The sequence below is a fragment of the Haliotis rufescens genome, unplaced genomic scaffold (assembly GCF_023055435.1).
Source record: "Haliotis rufescens isolate VD_foot unplaced genomic scaffold, xgHalRufe1.0.p SCAF_8, whole genome shotgun sequence".
NCBI lineage: Eukaryota > Metazoa > Mollusca > Gastropoda > Lepetellida > Haliotidae > Haliotis > Haliotis rufescens.
In genome coordinates, this window is record NW_025964372.1 from 30,801,516 (window position 1) to 30,821,257 (window position 19,742).

General features: G+C 43.0%; 1 protein-coding gene across 2 annotated transcripts in view; it reads left to right on the forward strand.

Annotated features, from left to right (window-relative positions):
• LOC124145532 (TBC1 domain family member 13-like) overlaps positions 1-19,742 on the forward strand; it is a 56,720-nt gene that overhangs the window by 28,395 nt on the left and 8,583 nt on the right. Inside the window, exons 1-12 of one of the 2 annotated variants that reach the window (XM_048389539.1) lie at positions 1,562-1,617; positions 1,728-1,801; positions 3,887-3,933; positions 6,328-6,389; positions 8,142-8,220; positions 9,954-10,036; positions 11,068-11,227; positions 12,369-12,500; positions 12,762-12,828; positions 14,205-14,303; positions 15,506-15,649; positions 18,957-19,038. In XM_048389539.1, coding sequence (XP_048245496.1) covers positions 1,601-1,617; positions 1,728-1,801; positions 3,887-3,933; positions 6,328-6,389; positions 8,142-8,220; positions 9,954-10,036; positions 11,068-11,227; positions 12,369-12,500; positions 12,762-12,828; positions 14,205-14,303; positions 15,506-15,649; positions 18,957-19,038 — 1,046 coding nt within the window. In that variant the 5' untranslated portion in view covers positions 1,562-1,600. Of the gene's footprint in view, positions 1-1,561; positions 1,618-1,727; positions 1,802-3,886; positions 3,934-6,327; positions 6,390-8,141; positions 8,221-9,953; positions 10,037-11,067; positions 11,228-12,368; positions 12,501-12,761; positions 12,829-14,204; positions 14,304-15,505; positions 15,650-18,956; positions 19,039-19,742 lie in introns of those variants that run through there. The other variant, XM_048389538.1, reaches the window with a different exon arrangement.

The window sequence follows — 19,742 nt, forward strand, 5'->3', positions numbered from 1 at the left end:
ATCTATTGTGAGGTTTAGTATTGGTAATCTTTCAGTTGTATTGATGAGATGACTGTTTTCGCATTGATATAATTTGATTTTTGATTTTTAGCAACTAATCATATTTCTTTGGCTGCTCTGTTTATATACGCTCGAGTAGCAGACCATCTTTCAGATATAGAGTTAGTTTGGACTTGTACTGCGTCCCTTGGTTTTAGGAGATCAACTACAAATAGTGGACCTAGCTGCCATTCTTTGTTTCAACCGAGTCCGGGCTGGGGCATGTTCTTGAAATTCCATTAACAAGTGAGCAATTGATTCAGGTTCATTCGAGACGGGCATACCTTGTCATAGTGCTTTTGTGTTTTGTTTTGTTTGTTGTTGAACGCCGCACTCACCAATATTCCAGCTATATTACGGCAGTCTGTAAATAATCGAGTCTGGACCAGACATAAGAGTGATTGACATCATGAGCATAGATCCACACAATTGGGATACGATGACATGCATCAAGTCAGCGAGCCTGACCATCCGATCCCGTTAGTCTCCTCTTACGACAAGCATACTATAGCTATTCCCCACACGGCTCCCGTACGATATTAACAAATTCGGTCGTTATTGAATTTTGATATCCTTTACGTGAAGGTAAACAGGGATATAAAAGCTCAAAGGTCGAGCATCTGTGTTAAAAACCAACACATGTATTTTTTTAGCTCATATTATCTGCATAATCTAGGAAATCAGCAAGACACTGAGAATCGCTGTTATAGTATATCCTCGTACGTGTTATGGGTTTTCAGGCGCTTAAGAAACATTCATAGTTTTATCGCTAATCACACGAACAGCTGTAAAACATATCATTCGCTTATATAAGACAACTTTCTCTTAAAAACAAACCATCATCTGAATATTTACAATGTCTGTGTGATGCTACACCCCTCGTTATAACGCGAGTAATCGCGATAACCATGGCCGTCCGAAAACGTTTGATGTCCGAAAACCTATGATCCGACGATAATCAAAAGTGTTCAAATGACGATCGAGTGTTCAATTCGCTGTGCAGAGTTGCTTCCCCTGGGCACGCCAGAAACCTATGATCGTGGATTCGAATCCCGGTTCGCCCCGATTATGTTTCTAGGTTTGTCAGCACCATACCCGTGCTCGTGGGTTTCACAAAAGTGGTAAACGTCTGAGACCTGCATCACTTCGGGCTTTTCTCCCACATTAAGCTGACACACCGTGATATAACTAGAATACTGTTAAAAGCGGCGTTGAACACAACCCACTCACTGCATGATTACCACAGAATAGACTTTTAGATTCCTAGAAGTGTCTACTATTACAACTTTGTTGGAGATCTAGATATCATCTCTTCTCTCAGAAAGGTAATTTGAAAAATATCAATCGATTTATAGTTGTCCAGCTTCGAAACTATTTAGTATGAACACTAGCTGTATCTTGACAAAAGGTGAAATACCAATGGTTTTATTATCGTGCGAACTTTATTAATGTGCGGGTATAAATGAAAGTGGTGTTTGGAGTTTGCAAATAATGCTAAGGGGGGATAACCACCAAACCGGAAGCGTTTCACACGCACGCGCCCCTCATGTAAACATGAAATATGGCCTACAAGGCAAGGTAAGACAAGTTTGCTGACCCGCCCCTTTTGGTCATCATTTGATGAAACGAAACTATCATTTGTCATTTAACAATATCATTTTGATGACATGAATATATTCATTTTGCAGGTTACGAGAGTTTGAAGAACAACTAAAATCGGACGAAATTGACTTCAAAAACTTGCGGAAGTTGTGTTTTGCGGGTAGGATATTATTTACATCACATGACTTCAAAACATTTAATGACAGGTATCTTTAAACTCGGTGTTGAAATTTGAATATATAATTTCCTCATGTATATTCAAAAGAGTTTTCAAACTAGGGTAGGGTATTGTCTATAATATTATCCTTACCCTAATTTATAGTGCTACAAAATCCATCACATTGTCAGCACTATTATAAACTTCACATTCGTGTGACTGTTGCAAGTGATCCAGTTCAAGTGAAATTGATGGGCCAGGTTTCAGAAATGTATGGCCACAGGACCCTTATTGGTCAGAAATGGGGGTCATATGTTTTGTCAGGTGGCAATGTCATGGACTGCCTTGCAGTCTGAAACACTGAGAATATGATGAACAGGTACACTGGGTAGAGTCTACACAATATGGCAGCGGTAGACGTTATGCAAACGTAAGTTTGGAAAGGCATAGAGGATATTATATTCATGTTCATGTCATACTATGTTTACGACATGAGTGTCTAAATTCGGGTATAATACCAGAATTTAGACAGGAGTGTCGTAAACATAGTATGACATGAACATGAATATAATGTTGTATTTATTACAGAAAAAGATGTCTACAAACAGGAAGGAATTTTAGTGTTTTCCTGTAAGGACAGCAAGTTGTAGAACCACAATTTGTCGAATGACGTCAACAGTCTTCAGCTATGACGATGTTTCTAATGTGACGTCATTCTGACCTCACGTCACAATTGGAATCGAATGACGTCAACAATGCCGTCCGGAAGACAGATACAATACACTGTTGTCTCGTGACGTGATATGACCTAGGGCACACATGATTTTTATGAACCCTGATATGTTTGCCAGCGTAGGTAATAATACAGATTTCTTGCTGTGTACAGGGCTCCACCAGAGACTAACACTTTACTGATCTAGCATGTTCTTTGATGCTTAGTGTGCGTTGTGTTAGGGTTAGCTTAGCATAGGGTGCGTTGTGTTAGGGTTAGGTTAGCATAGGGTGCGTTGTGTTAGGGTTAGGTTAGCATAGGGTGCGTTGTGTTAGGGTTAGGTTAGCATATGGTGCGTTGTGTTAGGGTTAGGTTAGCATAGGGTGCGTTGTGTTAGGGTTAGGGTAAGGGTAGGATGGCCCAGCATTGTCCCACTCCCCTAATGATCCACCATGTCTCTTCAGAGGGGTGGTTGGGTAGCCTAGTGGTTTTAAGCGTTTGCTCGTCACGCCGAAAACCCGGGTTCGATTCCTAACATGGTAAAATGTGTGAAGCCCATTTCTGGTGTCTCCCGCCGTGATATTGCTGGAATATTGCTAAAAGCGGCGTAAAACCAAACTCACTCACTCATTCCTCTGCAGGTATGCAAGAGTTGATTCTGTAGCTGTGACAGACCAATCTTATGGCTCTGGGAACAAGTTTGGTCAACTTGGGTTATGTCAACACTAATCCTGTGGTTCTTTGAATGCGTTTTATTGACAGGAGTACATGTTACAGCCAGCATGGCGTCCATTCAAGTACACAGTAATTCATGACGTCACTTGATGAGATAATACGCAAACATTAGCGAAGGGGAGCTAACCCAGATATTGACTGGGTTTTACCATAATTGGCGATAACGCTACAGTTTATTTCCAGCATCTGTCTGTAGTTTAAGTGAGTTGATGTCTCTTATGTCAGCCATAGTGTCTGCATTACGTCATAAATGTACAAGGCTAGTGAACTCATTAGAACATATGCACTGTGTGGTTTTCAATTAATTTGATTATCCAAATCCTATGGATACATTGTTGTCCTTTTCATCTTCTGCAGGGGGCACGGGTGGCCCAGTCGTCTAAGGCGCCGCGATTCGCTGTGCAGAGTTGCGTCCCTTGGGCACGCCAGAAACCTATGATTGTGGGTTCGAATCCCGGTTCGCCCCAATTATATTTCTAGGTTTGTCAGCACCATACCCGTGCTCGTGGGTTTCACCGAAGTGGTAAACGTCTGAGACCTGCATCACTTCGGGCTTTCCTCCCACATTAAGCTGACACGCCGTGATATAACTGGAATAAGCGGCGTTAAACCCAACTCACTCACTCACTCATCTTCTGCAGGTTGCCCTTATGAGTCTGGAAGTGGAATTCGCTCAGTATGCTGGAAGGTATGTATTCACTCCAGACCGTTCTTCCTTCATTAGCTCAGAGGTGGCGTAATTTAAGCTTCATTGCGCCCAGGGCGCACTCAAATTTAGAAATTTGGGGCTCTTATTAGAATATAATTTTGGTGAAAGAATTTATGCTTACCACCAGAAATGATACAAAGAAAAGTCTGTGCATATTATACACGACAGATATATTTTTCCAGAATTGCCTGTAATTGAGGGTACATATAACACACGAGTGCGTATTATAGACAAATAAATAAGATAAATGCTGGATTTAATAATATATTGACAGACTAATAACCCAACTATAAAAGTCTTGAAAATGTTTGTTTGTTTGTTGTTTAATGCCGCACACAGCAATATTCAAGCTATATGACGACAATCAGTAAATAATCGAGTCTGGACCAGACAATCCAGTGATTGACTAACAAAGTGTAGTTCAGACCTGTTCTACCACAGTTTAATATTCCATGTACACAAGACCGCCTCCGTGGTCTAGTGGTAGAGCATCCGCCAGGAGAGCAAAATTTCCGGGGTTTGATCCCTGGCCGCATCATGCCCAAAGATGTTAAAAGATGGATTTTTTTGTTACTCTGTCTGGCACTCGGCATTAAGGGGCTAAAACAAGGACTGGTCAGCACGGAGTCAGTATACCGTGTCTGAGTGGCTTATTCATGTTAAACTGCGGCATGGTATCTCAGTGGGCTAGCACTATAAAATCAGCATCTGTCCGGACAAGTACAAGCAGCCACACACACACACGTGCATGCACATCGCTATATAAGTGCAATAATTTTGGACGCGAAGTTGAAGCCCATTCCACCATCACCACCATGTTCACAAACCAGTGTAGTAAGGAAAGACCCCCTCTATGTCTCCCCCTTGTAGCACCAGTCTCCCCCCTTGTAGCACCAGTCTCCCCCTTGTAGCACCAGTCTCCCCCTCGTAGCACCAGTCTCCCCCTTGTAGCACCAGTCTCCCCCTTGTTGCACCAGTCTCCCCCTTGTAGCACCAGTCTCCCCCCTTGTAGCACCACTCTCCCTCTTGTAGCACCAGTCTCCCCCCTTGTAGCACCAGTTTCCCCCTTGTAGCACCAGTCTCCCCCCCTTGTAGCACCAGTCTCCCCCTTGTAGCACCAGTCTCCCCCTTGTAGCACCAGTCTCCCCTCTTGTAGCACCAGTCTCCCCCCTTGTAGAACCAGTCTCCCCCTCGTAGCACCTGTCTCCCCCTTGTAGCACCAGTTTCCCCCTTGTAGCACCAGTCTCCCCCTTGTAGCACCAGTCTCCCCTCTTGTAGCACCAGTCTCCCCCCTTGTAGAACCAGTCTCCCCCTCGTAGCACCAGTTTCCCCCTTGTAGCACCTGTCTCCCCCTTGTAGCACCAGTTTCCCCCTTGTAGCACCTGTCTCCCCCTTGTAGAACCAGTTTCCCCCTTGTAGCACTACTCTCCCCCCTTGTAGCACCAGTCTCTTCCTTGTAGTACTAGTCTCCCCCTTGTAGCACCAGTCTCCCCCCTTGTAGCACCAGTCTCCCCCTTGTTGCACCAGTCTCTGCACCAGTCTCCCCCCTTGTAGCACCAGTCTCCCCCTTGTAGCACCAGTCTCCCCCCTTGTAGCACCAGTCTCCCCCTTGTAGCACCAGTCTACCCCTTGTAGCACCAGTCTCCCCCCTTGTAGCACCAGTCTCCCCCTTGTAGCACCAGTCTCCCCCCTTGTAGCACCAGTCTCCCTCTTGTAGCACCAGTCTCCCCCCTTGTAGCACCAGTCTCCCTCTTGTAGCACCAGTCTCCCCCTTGTAGCACCAGTCTCCCCCCTTGTAGCACCAGTCTCCCCCCTTGTAGCACCAGTCTCCCCCTTGTAGAACCAGTCTCCCCCTTGTAGCACCGTCGTAATATTGTTGGAATATTGGTAAACAGGGTTTTATGCGACGCACAAACGTGCATTCAGTATGCACAAATGTTGCGATTGGATGCAGAAAAAGACTATTCTGCCTCCCCGGGGATGCACAACAACATGCATTGTACATACAGTGCATCAAGAGGGGTTATGGGTGTCTGTCATTTCATCTATCAGTCATGACCACTGTCCACATGATCATTATTCATTCCAGGCTCTAAAGTAATTATCCAAATATACAGCATACTACAACATTTCATAACTTTACAGGACAATCATATTGCCTGCATGAACCCTAAATTTTGTTCCCCACGGACCCCCAACTTTGTAAATTAAGGTAAACCCCAGGTGTGATAAAACCACTCACTCACTCACTCACTCACTCACTCACTCACTCACTCTCACCACACACATCCACCCACCCACCCACCCACCCACCCACCCACTCCCTCACTCACTCACTCACTCACTCACTCAGATGTGTTGCTGCATTCACAGATTCTCCTGAATTATCTGCCCCTGAAGAAAGGAGGCTGGCCAGATTTCTTGAAGAAACAAAGGTAATGTTGAATTGTTTGATAGGCATTACTTAGAAGTTGACGGATGACAAAGTGGACAAAACATTTATGGATAACAACTTCTTTGTTACACTGTACTAGTGACGTTTCTGTATAGGTCCTTATACTGTTGTCAAGCAATACAGAGCAGTCTAACACAATGATGCTATGGTTTTCAGAATAAGATAATGAAAACATTGCAAGCAGCTACATAATTAATTGAACATTTGTCTCGTATTTTCAGACATGTTTATCTCATCTTGTGACCTGCAAAGTTGACAGTTTCACTTATGCTGTGCAACCCATGAAAATATCAACAAATTGCAAGCCACTCGATGATATTCATATATCCATATTATTTGTCAAGAAAAGACAAATATCTATATATAGATATCTAATACAAATGTTTATTTACCATATCTTTGTTTACTGATCTAAAGCAGGAATTACATTTTCCCGTCTCTATACAACTCTAAAGCAGTGTATAAGGTCACACGTTTTTGATTTTATGTTACAAAGATTTATTCCTGCTTTTCCACACAGGGTCAGTCAAAATAAAGATAGAAATAAATAGCTATGTCATGTCATATCATGTCATGTATTCATGTCATATATTCATGTCATGTATTCATTCATTCATTCATTCATTCATTCATTCATTCATTGACTGATAGTGATGTAGACATACAAGTTATTTCTAACATTTGTTATTGTATGAGACGGTCTATATAAGTCGCAGGAGACATAATTAAAATAAATGTTTTTATGTTTAGTTATTTCTTGGACCCGCTGCTTTTCAGTAGGGGTAGGGGGGCCTGTGAAACAAAAAATAAAAAACGTGTGGCCTAATGCATGCTGTGCCTTGCATATTGTAACTGAGAGATATATGTCCCTGTCCCTGTCCCGGTCTGTATGCGACTGGGGGTTGAAAAAGAACCAAAACAGCATGGAATTATTTTTAAGAAAAGTCAACTCACCAGTTTAAAAATACCCATTAGACTAGACCCAAGGGTGGAGAAATATAGGATGAAAGTTCTTTATTTACATTTACATTGCTAGTAAAATTGATTCACACTGTTTGACAAGGGAGAGAACGCCATCGTATCGTGGTACAGGGAAAAACTATCAATACCTGATATAAATGATAACGTAACTAATACTCAATAGCTCAAACAGTAATTTGAGCCCTGTAAACATGGACATGTTTGATACACAGCACTTATTCATTACTTATTTCTCCCGTGAAGATTCCGGGTTAGAATAGGTCTTCAGCAACCCTTGCTTGTCGTGAGAGGCGACTAACGGAATGGTGTGGTCAGGCTCGCTGACTTGGTTGACGCACGTCATCGTATCCCAATTGTGTAGATTGATGCTCATGATATCAATCACTGGATTATCTGGTCCAGACTGGATTATTTACAGACCGCCGTCATATAGCTGGAATATTGCTGAGTGCGGTGTTAAACATCAAACAAACAAACAAACATTACTTATTACAGTGTATTACTATAAGGTAAAAACTTGTTATTGAAATTCATCTGATGTTCAAAATATGTTTTCCTGAAGATCTTCCAGTTAATGCAATGCTATGGCAGGAAAACCTTTTTAAAAAAATAAAATATATATATATATGACTAAAATTTGCTGTTATTAAATTTTTTTTATTTTGTCAAAATTCTTATTTCCGGAGTTTTTTAGTAATTTAAGAATTGTTTGGCATGTCTTGGTTGGACTGACTGTGTTGTTCTGTTACAGAGCCCTGTACAGGCAGTTTGTGCAGGAGATGATCATTGACCCGGGCGTGAAGGCCAACGCTGGAGTTCATGAGGACCATGTGAGTTTGGTGTTATACAGAAACTTTGTGTTCATTTTATCCAAACAGCTGTTAGACCACCTCTGTGGTATAGTGGATAGAGGAGTCTGCCTAGAGAGCAGAAAGTCAGAGGTTTGATCCCCAGCTGTGTCATACCCAAAGATGTTAAACAATGGTACTTGTTACCCTGTCTAGTGCTCGGCATTCATTTGGATAAAACAAGGACTGGTCGGCTCGGAGTCAGTATACTGTGTCTGAGTGGGGTATCCATGTTCCACTGCAACATGGTATCTCAGTGGGATAGCACTATTAAACCGTCATTAGTCCGGACGAGTACATATACACTAGGGCTGGGACGGGTAACTCGGGTACTCGGGTCGGGTAGGACCTGGGTACCCACAGTACTACCCGGACTACCCGGACCCGTCTTTAGTCAATCGGCATATTGTTTAATGACAAAATCTCACTAGAGCTCAGTGGTTATGATACAAGTCGCTAATGTTTGCATTTCTTTATGATGATGCACACATTCCTTTTGACTTGTATATGTTTGAGTAAAGATAAAGCTTCAGTCACGGCTACGCATGATTCGATCATTTCATAAGAGACCATATATCTATTATATGGTCTATGGTTTCATACATGTATCTAAACAGTTTTTGCCAGGGCTACAGTTAAACTATTCCCAATTAGATATTGTGTTCCCAACTCTTGAGACCTACAGGGTAGGGTCCGGTAATAGGGGGTTGGGAACCAATACACACATGTACAAGCATGTCGCTATATAAGTGCAATAGTCTTGAATGCAATGTTAAACCCCATTTCACCTCACATGGTGATGTTAGTTGTCCAAGAAGATTCATTACATAAGTAACATAATTTACCTACCTACCCACCATCCCATATCTGATACGCCAATGTTACCTGAAACACACGTTTTGTTTTTAACCTCTTTGAGATATTAAGCCAAGAGGTTAATAGTGCATATTTTAACATTGTCAGAAACAACAGTTTCTATGAATCTGAACCTTTCTGAAAACTCATTTTTGATCATTCTTGTAGAACGAAACAAAAAAACTATTATCTTATAACTATAATGTCTCACATAACCTTTAAGAAAATGAAAATTCGAAAAGTTTTAAATAAAATAATCTTGTTTCCAGAGTTTTTTATGCATTTATAACACCAGGAATGTGGAAAAAGAGTAAATTTAACCTTATTCTATTTCACACTATGCATTTCCAGTGGTAGAAACTAACAGTTTCAGTCCACTAGACCTTATGATGATCACATATAGTAAAACCCTTAAAAGTAGCACATTTCTAGTAGTCCTTATGATACCTTAACTATTGGGCAGTACGGCAAGGACTACAGGACTGGTGCCAATTTCTAACGCTGCATTTATCCTTCTTTCAATCTTGTTGTGGAACCTTTGAAAGAAGTCCTGGACATGCCAGAGCGAAGTTTCCAGCTTCAAATGATGCAGTGATGTGTTCAGGTGAAATGTGTTTTGAAGCTGGAAACTTTGTTCTAGCTTGTCAAGGGCGTTTCCACACCAAGATTAAAAGAAGAAGGAGAAAGGCATAGTGTGAAATAAGCATATAAGTACACAAATTAATGTAAAATTTTCAAAATCTTAGATTTTTTATGTTTTTAAATATAAAATCTTTTTGAAAACAAGGACTGCTTCCAGAGTAAAGGAAATCACGTTGAAAGTTGTAACCAGAATGTCAGCCCTGCTTTTGTTTAATCAGCCTCTCAACCCGAACCCTGACAGTTCCTGGCAGGCCATCTTCAAGGACAACGACATGCTGGTGCAGATTGACAAGGACTGCAGGTACGACACGGTCTACAATAAGGCAGGACCCACTTACACAAAGCTATCTTAGTGCTAAGATGATCGTAACTCCCATACTTTAACATAGGCTTATGATAATCTTAGTGCTAAGATGGCTTTGTGCAAGTGGGCCCAGGACTTTAGAGTTGTTTGTGTTGCCAATTTTGGACCAGATTTTAATTTCCTATATAATCAGAACCGCCTCCAAACTAACACAGCCAAGCCACCTTTTAGTTAATTCTGATCTTATTCTTGAGCATTAGTTCACTAGACAGTGGCCAATGCTAACACTTTATGCAAGAATGTTTTATGAGGTAAATAAACATGTGGACACAAAACAGTGTTCTGGCGAGGTAGCTGCTCGCGGGATTCACGCAATAATCCATTGATGGGCACATCATATTTACACTCAGTGGGACATTAGGCACATTCATGTAAGTGGGTATATTTCATATATTTATGGGAGTCACTGACTCAAAAATATTTCAGTTTTTGAATGTTATGTGTCTCAATTTATTATCAATGCCTTTCATTGGCTGAAAGTCCTAAATGTTCTAACCTGAATTGAGCTTACACAGTTTGGGACAATAGTGATTCTGATAATGGCAAAGACGTTTCTGCTTCAATTGACACCCCGGTATTGCAGAAATGCCAACCACAAGTTTTATTAGCGAAAATGTGATGAGTATTGGTGTGAATTTCGCATCGGAACTTCTTGCAATGAGACTAAATATATGACATGGGACATGGTTGCTGAGGTATGTTACATCGGAGAAAGATGCCGTGTGAAACATTCCGTGTATGGTTAATGTTACGTGTGGACGGGGATTCTGCATCAATAACCTGCATATGGTGTTTTTAAGTTTTATATGATCTCTCAGAGTGTTGCCCCATGAGTTTTGAAAATGACCCCATGTATTTATGTTGAAGGGGTCCCTGTCCACGCTTGTCCTGTCGCTTGCCAGAAAACTGCACATACGTGTGTATGTATACCTTGACATGTTGTGACTGATTGGTGGTTTTGTTTTCAGACGCCTGTGCCCGGATTTGTTCTTCTTCCAGCGAGCGACGGAGTACCCCCACGAGGGCATTGTTAACTGTGACTCTAACATCGAGACACTGCGTAAGAGAGTTGAACAGTGTGTGCTGCACTCCGAAACTGTCTCCAGGAACAGGCTTGGCATCACAAACGTAAGTGTGCCACGTTCATATCAAGGACATAGTAACATCTAGGGTTAGGAGGGGTATGGTGGCCAGTGTGCAGAGTTCATGTCAAGGACGTAGTGACCTCTAAGGTTGTGAGGGATATGGTGGCCAGTGTGCAGAGTTTATGTCAAGGACGTAGTGACCTCTAAGAATGTGAGAGGTATGGTGGCCAGTGTGCAGAGTTTACGGTATGTCAAGAACGTAGTGACCGCTAAGGTTCTAAGAGGTATGGTGGCCAGTGTGCAGAGTTCATGTCAAGGACGTAGTGACCTCTAAGGTTGTGAGAGGTATGGTGGCCAGTGTGCAGAGTTCATGTCAAGGATGTAGTGACCTCTAAGGTTCTGAGAAGTATGGTGGCCAGTGTGCAAAGTGCATGACAAGGACGTAGTGACCTCGAAGGCTCTGAGAGGTAATGGTGGCCAGTGTGCAGAGTTCATGACAAGGACATAGTGACTGCTAAGGTTGTGAGATGTATGATGGCCAGTGGTCTGTGTTGCATGTTACATGTGCAGAGTCATTATGAAGATTTCCAACCTACCAAAGCAATGGTATAAGGTTTCATATCATTTAGCCTTCAACTTGAATTTCAAAGAAATTCATAAACATTACAAATTGGACATCAACAGTGAAATTTACTTAAAAATATAAGTTCCATAATTCAACCTAATCCTCGGGGCCACATTAAAAATAACCCATTCCAGTTTGTTTTTTAAAATTTGTACATGAAAATGAGATTGACTTACCCTGCTTATGAAAGCATTTATGATTAGCTGTGACTGCCATTCACCTTGATTATGATCCTTGGTCTGTCAGCGGGGGTTTGGGTGCGTTCGCACATCACGCTGAAGACCCGGGTTTGATTCCTGACATGGGTACAATGTGTGAAGCCCATCTCTGGTGTCCCCACCGTGATATTGCTGGAATATTGCTAAAAGCGGCATAAAACCATACTCCATCACTCACTGGTCTTGTCAGCTGAACATGGGTGTATGATTTACTGCTATCATGAGTTGTATAAGTGAGGCCATTAGTTGAACAATGAATCCACTTTACATTTACCCTTGTTGAGATGATGGATGTAGTTTGTAATGAGAATTTAGGTGAGCTCTGCCGTGTGTATGTGCAGATGATGTCGAGTCGGAGGAAGGCGAGCGAGGAGTATGCGGCACTGCCGGAGGGCCAGGAGGCGCACTGGGAGGTGGTGGAGAGGATCCTCTTCATATATGCAAAACTAAACCCCGGACTGAAATATGTGCAGGTACTAGCTCTGTCTGTGTTATTCCTCACCTGACACACAAGTTTGTACAGGTGACTCTGTATTTATAAATGTTAAATGTTTTCAGTGACTGTGTTAAGAGATTGTTTGTATTTGTCGTAAGAGTGTAGCTAATTCTAGTTTTTATTTCTTATAACACATTGTTGCATACTACATAAAGTGGTGTTAAACCCTCACTACTTAGACTGGTCGGAGGAATTACCTCCCCTTTCCATGCTCACAATGTTTAACATTTATTTGCAGGGCATGAATGAAATACTTGGGCCAATCTACTACACGTTTGCTTCTGATCCTGATGTTGATTGTCGAGGTGAGTACAAGCAGATGTCCGAGAGATATTTATGGAAAGTTAAGGAGATGTTGGTCCTCTGGCATAGATGTCCTAATGGCCCCAGTTGCTTGAATTTTCCATGACTATTTACATCCCTCAACCCCAGTTTGCCATGGCCGTGTTTGATGTGTGGGATGTGGGGTTGGAATCGGTCTCCATCAACCTATGAGGCAACTAAATGGATCTTGTGGTCCAGGGACTTGATTGTGTGTCATTTTACCTTGATGGCATTGGATGTTGTTGTTATTATCAAGGGGGCGGTGGGGTAGGTGGGGTAGGTTAGTGGTTAAGGCGTTTGCTCGTCACTCTGAAGGCCCAGATTCTATTCCCTACATGGGTACAATGTGTGAAGCCCATTTCTGGTGTCCCCAGCCATGATATTGCTGGAATATTGCTAAAAGCGGCGTAAAACCATACTCTCTCACTCACTCTTATTATCAACCAGTGATATTGATCCTCAGGCATGGGTGCCCAATTTGTCAATGGCGCCGCAATTTATCGTGCCTAGTTTTGACTCTTTGCTATCGGAAGTTTCAATCCCATATTCGCCCCTGATATGATCCTTTCCTTTCCTTTATGGTCAGCATGATATCCCTGCTCATGGCTGTCACCAAGAGGCAAATGTCTAGCACCTCTGTTCCGATTTCCTCCCACATAAAGTGAACTCACTTTCAAAATACAATTCCATCATGGCATTGAACATCTTCCCGAGGCAAGAGAGTTAACTGACTTTGAAAGTCCAGTTTCCACCCTTGCCGAACTAGGCTGGAATTCCTGGGCTCGATCGTAGCGCCACGAGTGGCTATTACGAGTTATGTCCTTTCTATGCCTCTCCTATTGACCAATCAGATTCAACCTCTCGTATCACTTGCATTTGTTTCAAACAAAACGGTGGCGCCCAGTCAAGACGATCTGATCGATAATCAAGTCTTACATCGCGAAGTGCATCAAATCACGTGAGCACCTTGATTTAAAACATGAAAAGATTTAGAAAATATCTGTTGACAATGAGTTAGCGGTGCACATGCTTTGCAAATCCTGCAGTCGACCGAAATCTGCATGACACTCTACGAACCGGATTTCGATTTCGGTGCGCGATTTTGATTGGACTATGCATAAACTCGTTAGTCCAGCCAAAATGTAACTCCATAATACCAGCCTAGTTCGGCAAGGGTGGAAACTGGACTTTTATAGTCCGTTAACTCACTTGCCTCGGGAAGATGGGCATTGAAATATAAACAGGAACTCAACAGGAGCAGTAGTTCCCACCCAGAGAGGCAGGACTCCCGGAAATGACCCTCTGAAACTCTAGGTCGCACAGTTTTTAATTGGTTATTCTTATCTGTTTGTTTCAGAATATGCTGAGGCGGACTCCTTCTTTTGTTTCACAAATCTGATGGCTGAGATTCGGGACAACTTCATTAAGACACTGGATGACTCTCAGTGTGGGATAGGTAATCACTAATGCTGTGTTTGTGGGCTCCATTTCACAAACAGATCTGAGTGCGAAGATGGTCGTAACTCCAACTTACGTTCATCTTGGAGCAAAGATCACTTTGTCAATTTGGGACCAGGGCCCACTTGCACAAAGCGATCTTAGCGCTAAGACTATTGTAAGCCTATGTTAAAGTATGGGAGTTACGATCATCTTAGCGCTAAGATCGCTTTGTGCATGTGGGTTCAGGGCATTTTTTCATGAAACAATCTTTGCTCTAAGATCTAATCTTACTCCATAACTTCAACATAGGCTAACGACAATCTTATCCCTCAGGCAATCTTAACTTCCATACTCCAGCACTAGGGGTGGGACGGGTAACTCGGGTACCCGGGTTCGGTGGGTAATAAGCAGGACCCGTGTACCCACAGGACTACCCGGACCTGTGGTTAGTCACGTGATATATTGTTTAAAGACAAACATTATCTGGAACTCTATGTTTAAACTACAAGTTACTGATGTTCGCAGTTTTTTCTGACAACTACGCCCATTCCTTCTGACTTTTATATGTTTGAATAAAAATAAAACTTCAGTCAATTTCAGTGTATACACCAGATCGTTTCATGCGTGTATCTAAACACATAAACCCAAACTATATAATCTCTGAAAGATGGCAGATAATACTAGCCACTCAAATGACTCCAATGTGTACTACATGAATATTGTTATGAATGAACAATGTCCGTCTGTTCAGCCCTCCATCCAGACATCAAGTGTAAGCATCTCCCCTACAACCCCAGGGCCTATGATGTTGTAACTTTACATGATGGTCTCAGCTAGGATGTCTCTGATAGTTACAGTAACTGGCAGCCATAATGAAAAAATCAGTGAGCTCTTTTGATGAAATTTATTTGAAATATTTGATATGCATTAAGTATGATGTATGCCTGACAACATGTTATGGATAAATATTTATGTATTTCTTGATGTGTGGCACAGCTTAGGTCTTTGAACTTCACAAACAAACACTTGTAGGACATTTGTTGTATCATTATCAATTTTGAAGAGAATGTTTATCACCCTATTTAGTACGATCAGTCCTAGTTTGAGAATATGGGCCCATCTGAACCCCTACTTTATGTTCATATGCTGCAATTATTCTTGTAGTTTTCAGGTGAACAATAGAACTCTATAACTCTAATTTTTTGTTTGTGTGTACAGGAAACTTGATGACAAAGCTGTACGACTACCTGCAGGTCAAGGACCCTGCTTTGTGGCACCTGCTGAAGGAACAAGATCTTAAACCCCAGTACTACGCCTTCCGCTGGCTCACCCTACTGCTGTCTCAGGAGTTCCCCCTTCCAGGTGGGTAGAGTTCCTTGGGAGATCCACCCTGATGTCAGGGCAAGGCCGATAGTGAACGTTTTGTCAGGAAGTCATTCCACCATTACTGTCTGTATTTGTACCTAGAAACTTTCAAGGTTGCCGGGCGGCAGAGTTCCTTGGGAGATCCACCCTGATGTCAGGGCCAGGCCGATAGTGAACGTTTTGTCAGGAAGTCATTCCACCATTACTGTCTGTATTTGTACCTAGAAACTTTCAAGGTTGCCGGGCGGTAGAGTTCCTTGGGAGATCCACCCTGATGTCAGGGCCAGGCCGATAGTGAACGTTTTGTCAGGAAGTCATTCCACCATTACTGTCTGTATTTGTACCTAGAAACTTTCAAGGTTGCCGGGCGGTAGAGTTCCTTGGGAGATCCACCCTGATGTCAGGGCCAGGCTGATAGTGAACGTTTTGTCAGGAAGTCATTCCACCATTACTGTCTGTATTTGTACCTAGAAACTTTCAAGGTTGCCGGGCGGTAGAGTTCCTTGGGAGATCCACCCTGATGTCTCCCTGCCAGGCCGATAGTGAACGTTTTGTCAGGAAGTCATTCCACCATTACTGTCTGTATTTGTACCTAGAAACTTTCAAGGTTGCCGGGCGGTAGAGTTCCTTGGGAGATCCACCCTGATGTCAGGGCCAGGCCGATAGTGAACGTTTTGTCAGGAAGTCATTCCACCATTACTGTCTGTATTTGTACCTAGAAACTTTCAAGGTTGCCGGGCGGTAGAGTTCCTTGGGAGATCCACCCTGATGTCTCCCTGCCAGGCCGATAGTGAACGTTTTGTCAGGAAGTCATTCCACCATTACTGTCTGTATTTGTACCTAGAAACTTTCAAGGTTGCCGGGCGGTAGAGTTCCTTGGGAGATCCACCCTGATGTCTCCCTGCCAGGCCGATAGTGAACGTTTTGTCAGGAAGTCATTCCACCATTACTGTCTGTATTTGTACCTAGAAACTTTCAAGGTTGCCGGGCGGTAGAGTTCCTTGGGAGATCTACCCTGATGTCTCCCTGCCAGGCTGATAGTGAACGTTTTGTCAGGAAGTCATTCCACCATTACTGTCTGTATTTGTACCTAGAAACTTTCAAGGTTGCCGGGCGGTAGAGTTCCTTGGGAGATCCACCCTGATGTCTCCCTGCCAGGCCGATAGTGAACGTTTTGTCAGGAAGTCATTCCACCATTACTGTCTGTATTTGTACCTAGAAACTTTCAAGGTTGCCGGGCGGTAGAGTTCCTTGGGAGATCTACCCTGATGTCTCCCTGCCAGGCCGATAGTGAACGTTTTGTCAGGAAGTCATTCCACCATTACTGTCTGTATTTGTACCTAGAAACTTTCAAGGTTGCCGGGCGGTAGAGTTCCTTGGGAGATCTACCCTGATGTCTCCCTGCCAGGCCGATAGTGAACGTTTTGTCAGGAAGTCATTCCACCATTACTGTCTGTATTTGTACCTAGAAACTTTCAAGGTTGCCGGGCGGTAGAGTTCCTTGGGAGATCCACCCTGATGTCAGGGCCAGGCCGATAGTGAACGTTTTGTCAGGAAGTCATTCCACCATAACTCTCTGTATTTGAACCTAAAAACTTACAAGGTTGCCGGGCGGTCGGTCAGGTAGCCTTGTGGTTAAAGCATTCGCACATCACGGTTCAATTTCATGGGTACAATGTGTGAAGCCCATTTCTGGTGTCCCCCGCCGTGATATTGCTGGAATATTGCTAAAAACGGCATAAAACCATACTCACTCACTCACTTCAAGGTTGTGAACAATTTCTCATGTAGGTGCTTTGACATAATCTCACTTCCTGAAATAGCTGTGAACCAGTTCTTTAGGTAGTTTTGTTGAGAATCTCATTCCTTAGAAGGTTATGAACCAGTTCTGGGGGCAGTCGTGTGAGTGTCTTACTCCCTGATTGGTTGTGAACCAGTTCTTTGGGCAGTCGTGTGAGTGTCTTACTCCCTGATTGGTTATGAACCAGTTCTGGGGGCAGTCGTGTGAGTGTCTTACTCCCTGATTGGTTATGAACCAGTTCTTTGGGCAGTCATGTGAGTGTCTTCCTCCCTGATTGGTTGTGAACCAGTTCTTTGGGCAGTCGTGTGAGTGTCTTACTCCCTGATTGGTTATGAACCAGTTCTGGGGGCAGTCGTGTGAGTGTCTTACTCCCTGATTGGTTATGAACCAGTTCTTTGGGCAGTCATGTGAGTGTCTTCCTCCCTGATTGGTTGTGAACCAGTTCTTTGGGCAGTCGTGTGAGTGTCTTACTCTCTGATCGGTTGTGAACCAGTTCTTGGGGCAGGCGTGTGAGTGTCTTACTCTCTGATTGGTTGTGAACCAGTTCTGGGGGCAGTCGTGTGAGTGTCTTACACCCTGATTGGTTGTGAACCAGTTCTGGGGGCAGTCATGTGAGTGTTTTACACCCTGATTGGTTGTGAACCAGTTCTTTGGGCAGTCGTGTGAGTGTCTTACTCCCTGATTGGTTGTGAACCAGTTCTTTGGGCAGTCGTGTGAGTGTCTTACTCCCTGATTGGTTATGAACCAGTTCTTGGGGCAGTTGTGTGAGTGTCTTACTCCCTGATTGGTTGTGAACCAGTTCTTTGGGCAGTCGTGTGAGTGTCTTACTCCCTGATTGGTTGTGAACCAGTTCTTTGGGCAGTCGTGTGAGTGTCTTACTCCCTGATTGGTTGTGAACCAGTTCTTTGGGCAGTCGTGTGAGTGTCTTACTCCCTGATTGGTTGTGAACCAGTTCTTTGGGCAGTTGTGTGAGTGTCTTACTCCCTGATTGGTTGGTAACCAGTTCTTGGGGCAGTCGTGTGAGTGTCTTACTCCCTGATTGGTTGTGAACCAGTTCTTTGGGCAGTCGTGTGAGTGTCTTACTCCCTGATTGGTTGTGAACCAGTTCTTTGGGCAGTCGTGTGAGTGTCTTACTCCCTGATTGGTTGTGAACCAGTTCTTTGGGTAGTCTTGCGAGAAACTTACTCCCTGATTGGTTGTGAAGCAGTTCTTTGGAGAGTTTTGTGAGAATCTCACTCCCTAGTTTGGTTGTGAACCAATTCTGTGGGCAGTTTTGTGAGAATCTCACTCTTAAGGATGATTGTGAACCAGTTCTTTGGGCAGTCTTGTGAGAATCTCACTTCCTGGAACGCACAGTGTAACATGACTCAAGTATCACAATAAGTATCAATACATGAGGTAAACACACATGACACCCCTTGTGTATGAATTAGTGCTTGAACATTGCTGCAACAGCCAGGTTTTGTGCAACATGATCGTGTCTTATCAAGAACTTTCTTTCAGATGTGTTACGGATATGGGACTCTCTATTTGCTGATGCCAGTCGCTTTGAATTCCTCATCCACGTATCCTGTGCAATGCTAATGTAAGTGAATCCTTAGAATTTGTTTGTTTGTTGGTTGTTTTTTAACGCCGCACTGAGCAATATTCCAGCTATATGACGGCGGTCTGTAAATAAATGAGTCTGAACCAGATAATCCAGTAACTGACATCATGAGGAACGATCCACCAATTTGGATACGATGACATGCATCAACCAAGTCAGCGTGCCTGACCACCCGATCCTGTTTGTCGCCTCTTACAACAAGCATAGTCGCCTTTTACAGCAGGCAAGGGTTGCTGAAGATCTATTCTACCCCGGATCTTCACGGGTCGTAAATACATGTACCAGGTACCAGGGACCTTGCTGACGGTCAAATCCTTAGAAGATTTTCTCAAAGAATATTTTGGATTATCTGTCCCAAATGAATGAATTTTGTCAAAACGAAGCTTTATCAACATTTCTGTTTTTGTATGCTCTAAAACAACATGTATGCAATCAGCTCAAGGCAACTATTATTGTTGTAATGCAAAGTATCAATAGCACTATTGGTAATATTCATTCATTATAGGGAATTCCTTTCTTTAAGGTACGGTATTTTGGTGGGGATTTCAAGTGTCATGGGTTTGGAGGTCAGCCTACATCTGGTGTTGGCCAATAGCTGGTAATATACAGTTTCCTAAACAGAAGTGTTTATGTAAGTGAACTGTATATTAGATGCAGCTGGTTATGGCATGGTGGTTGGAAGG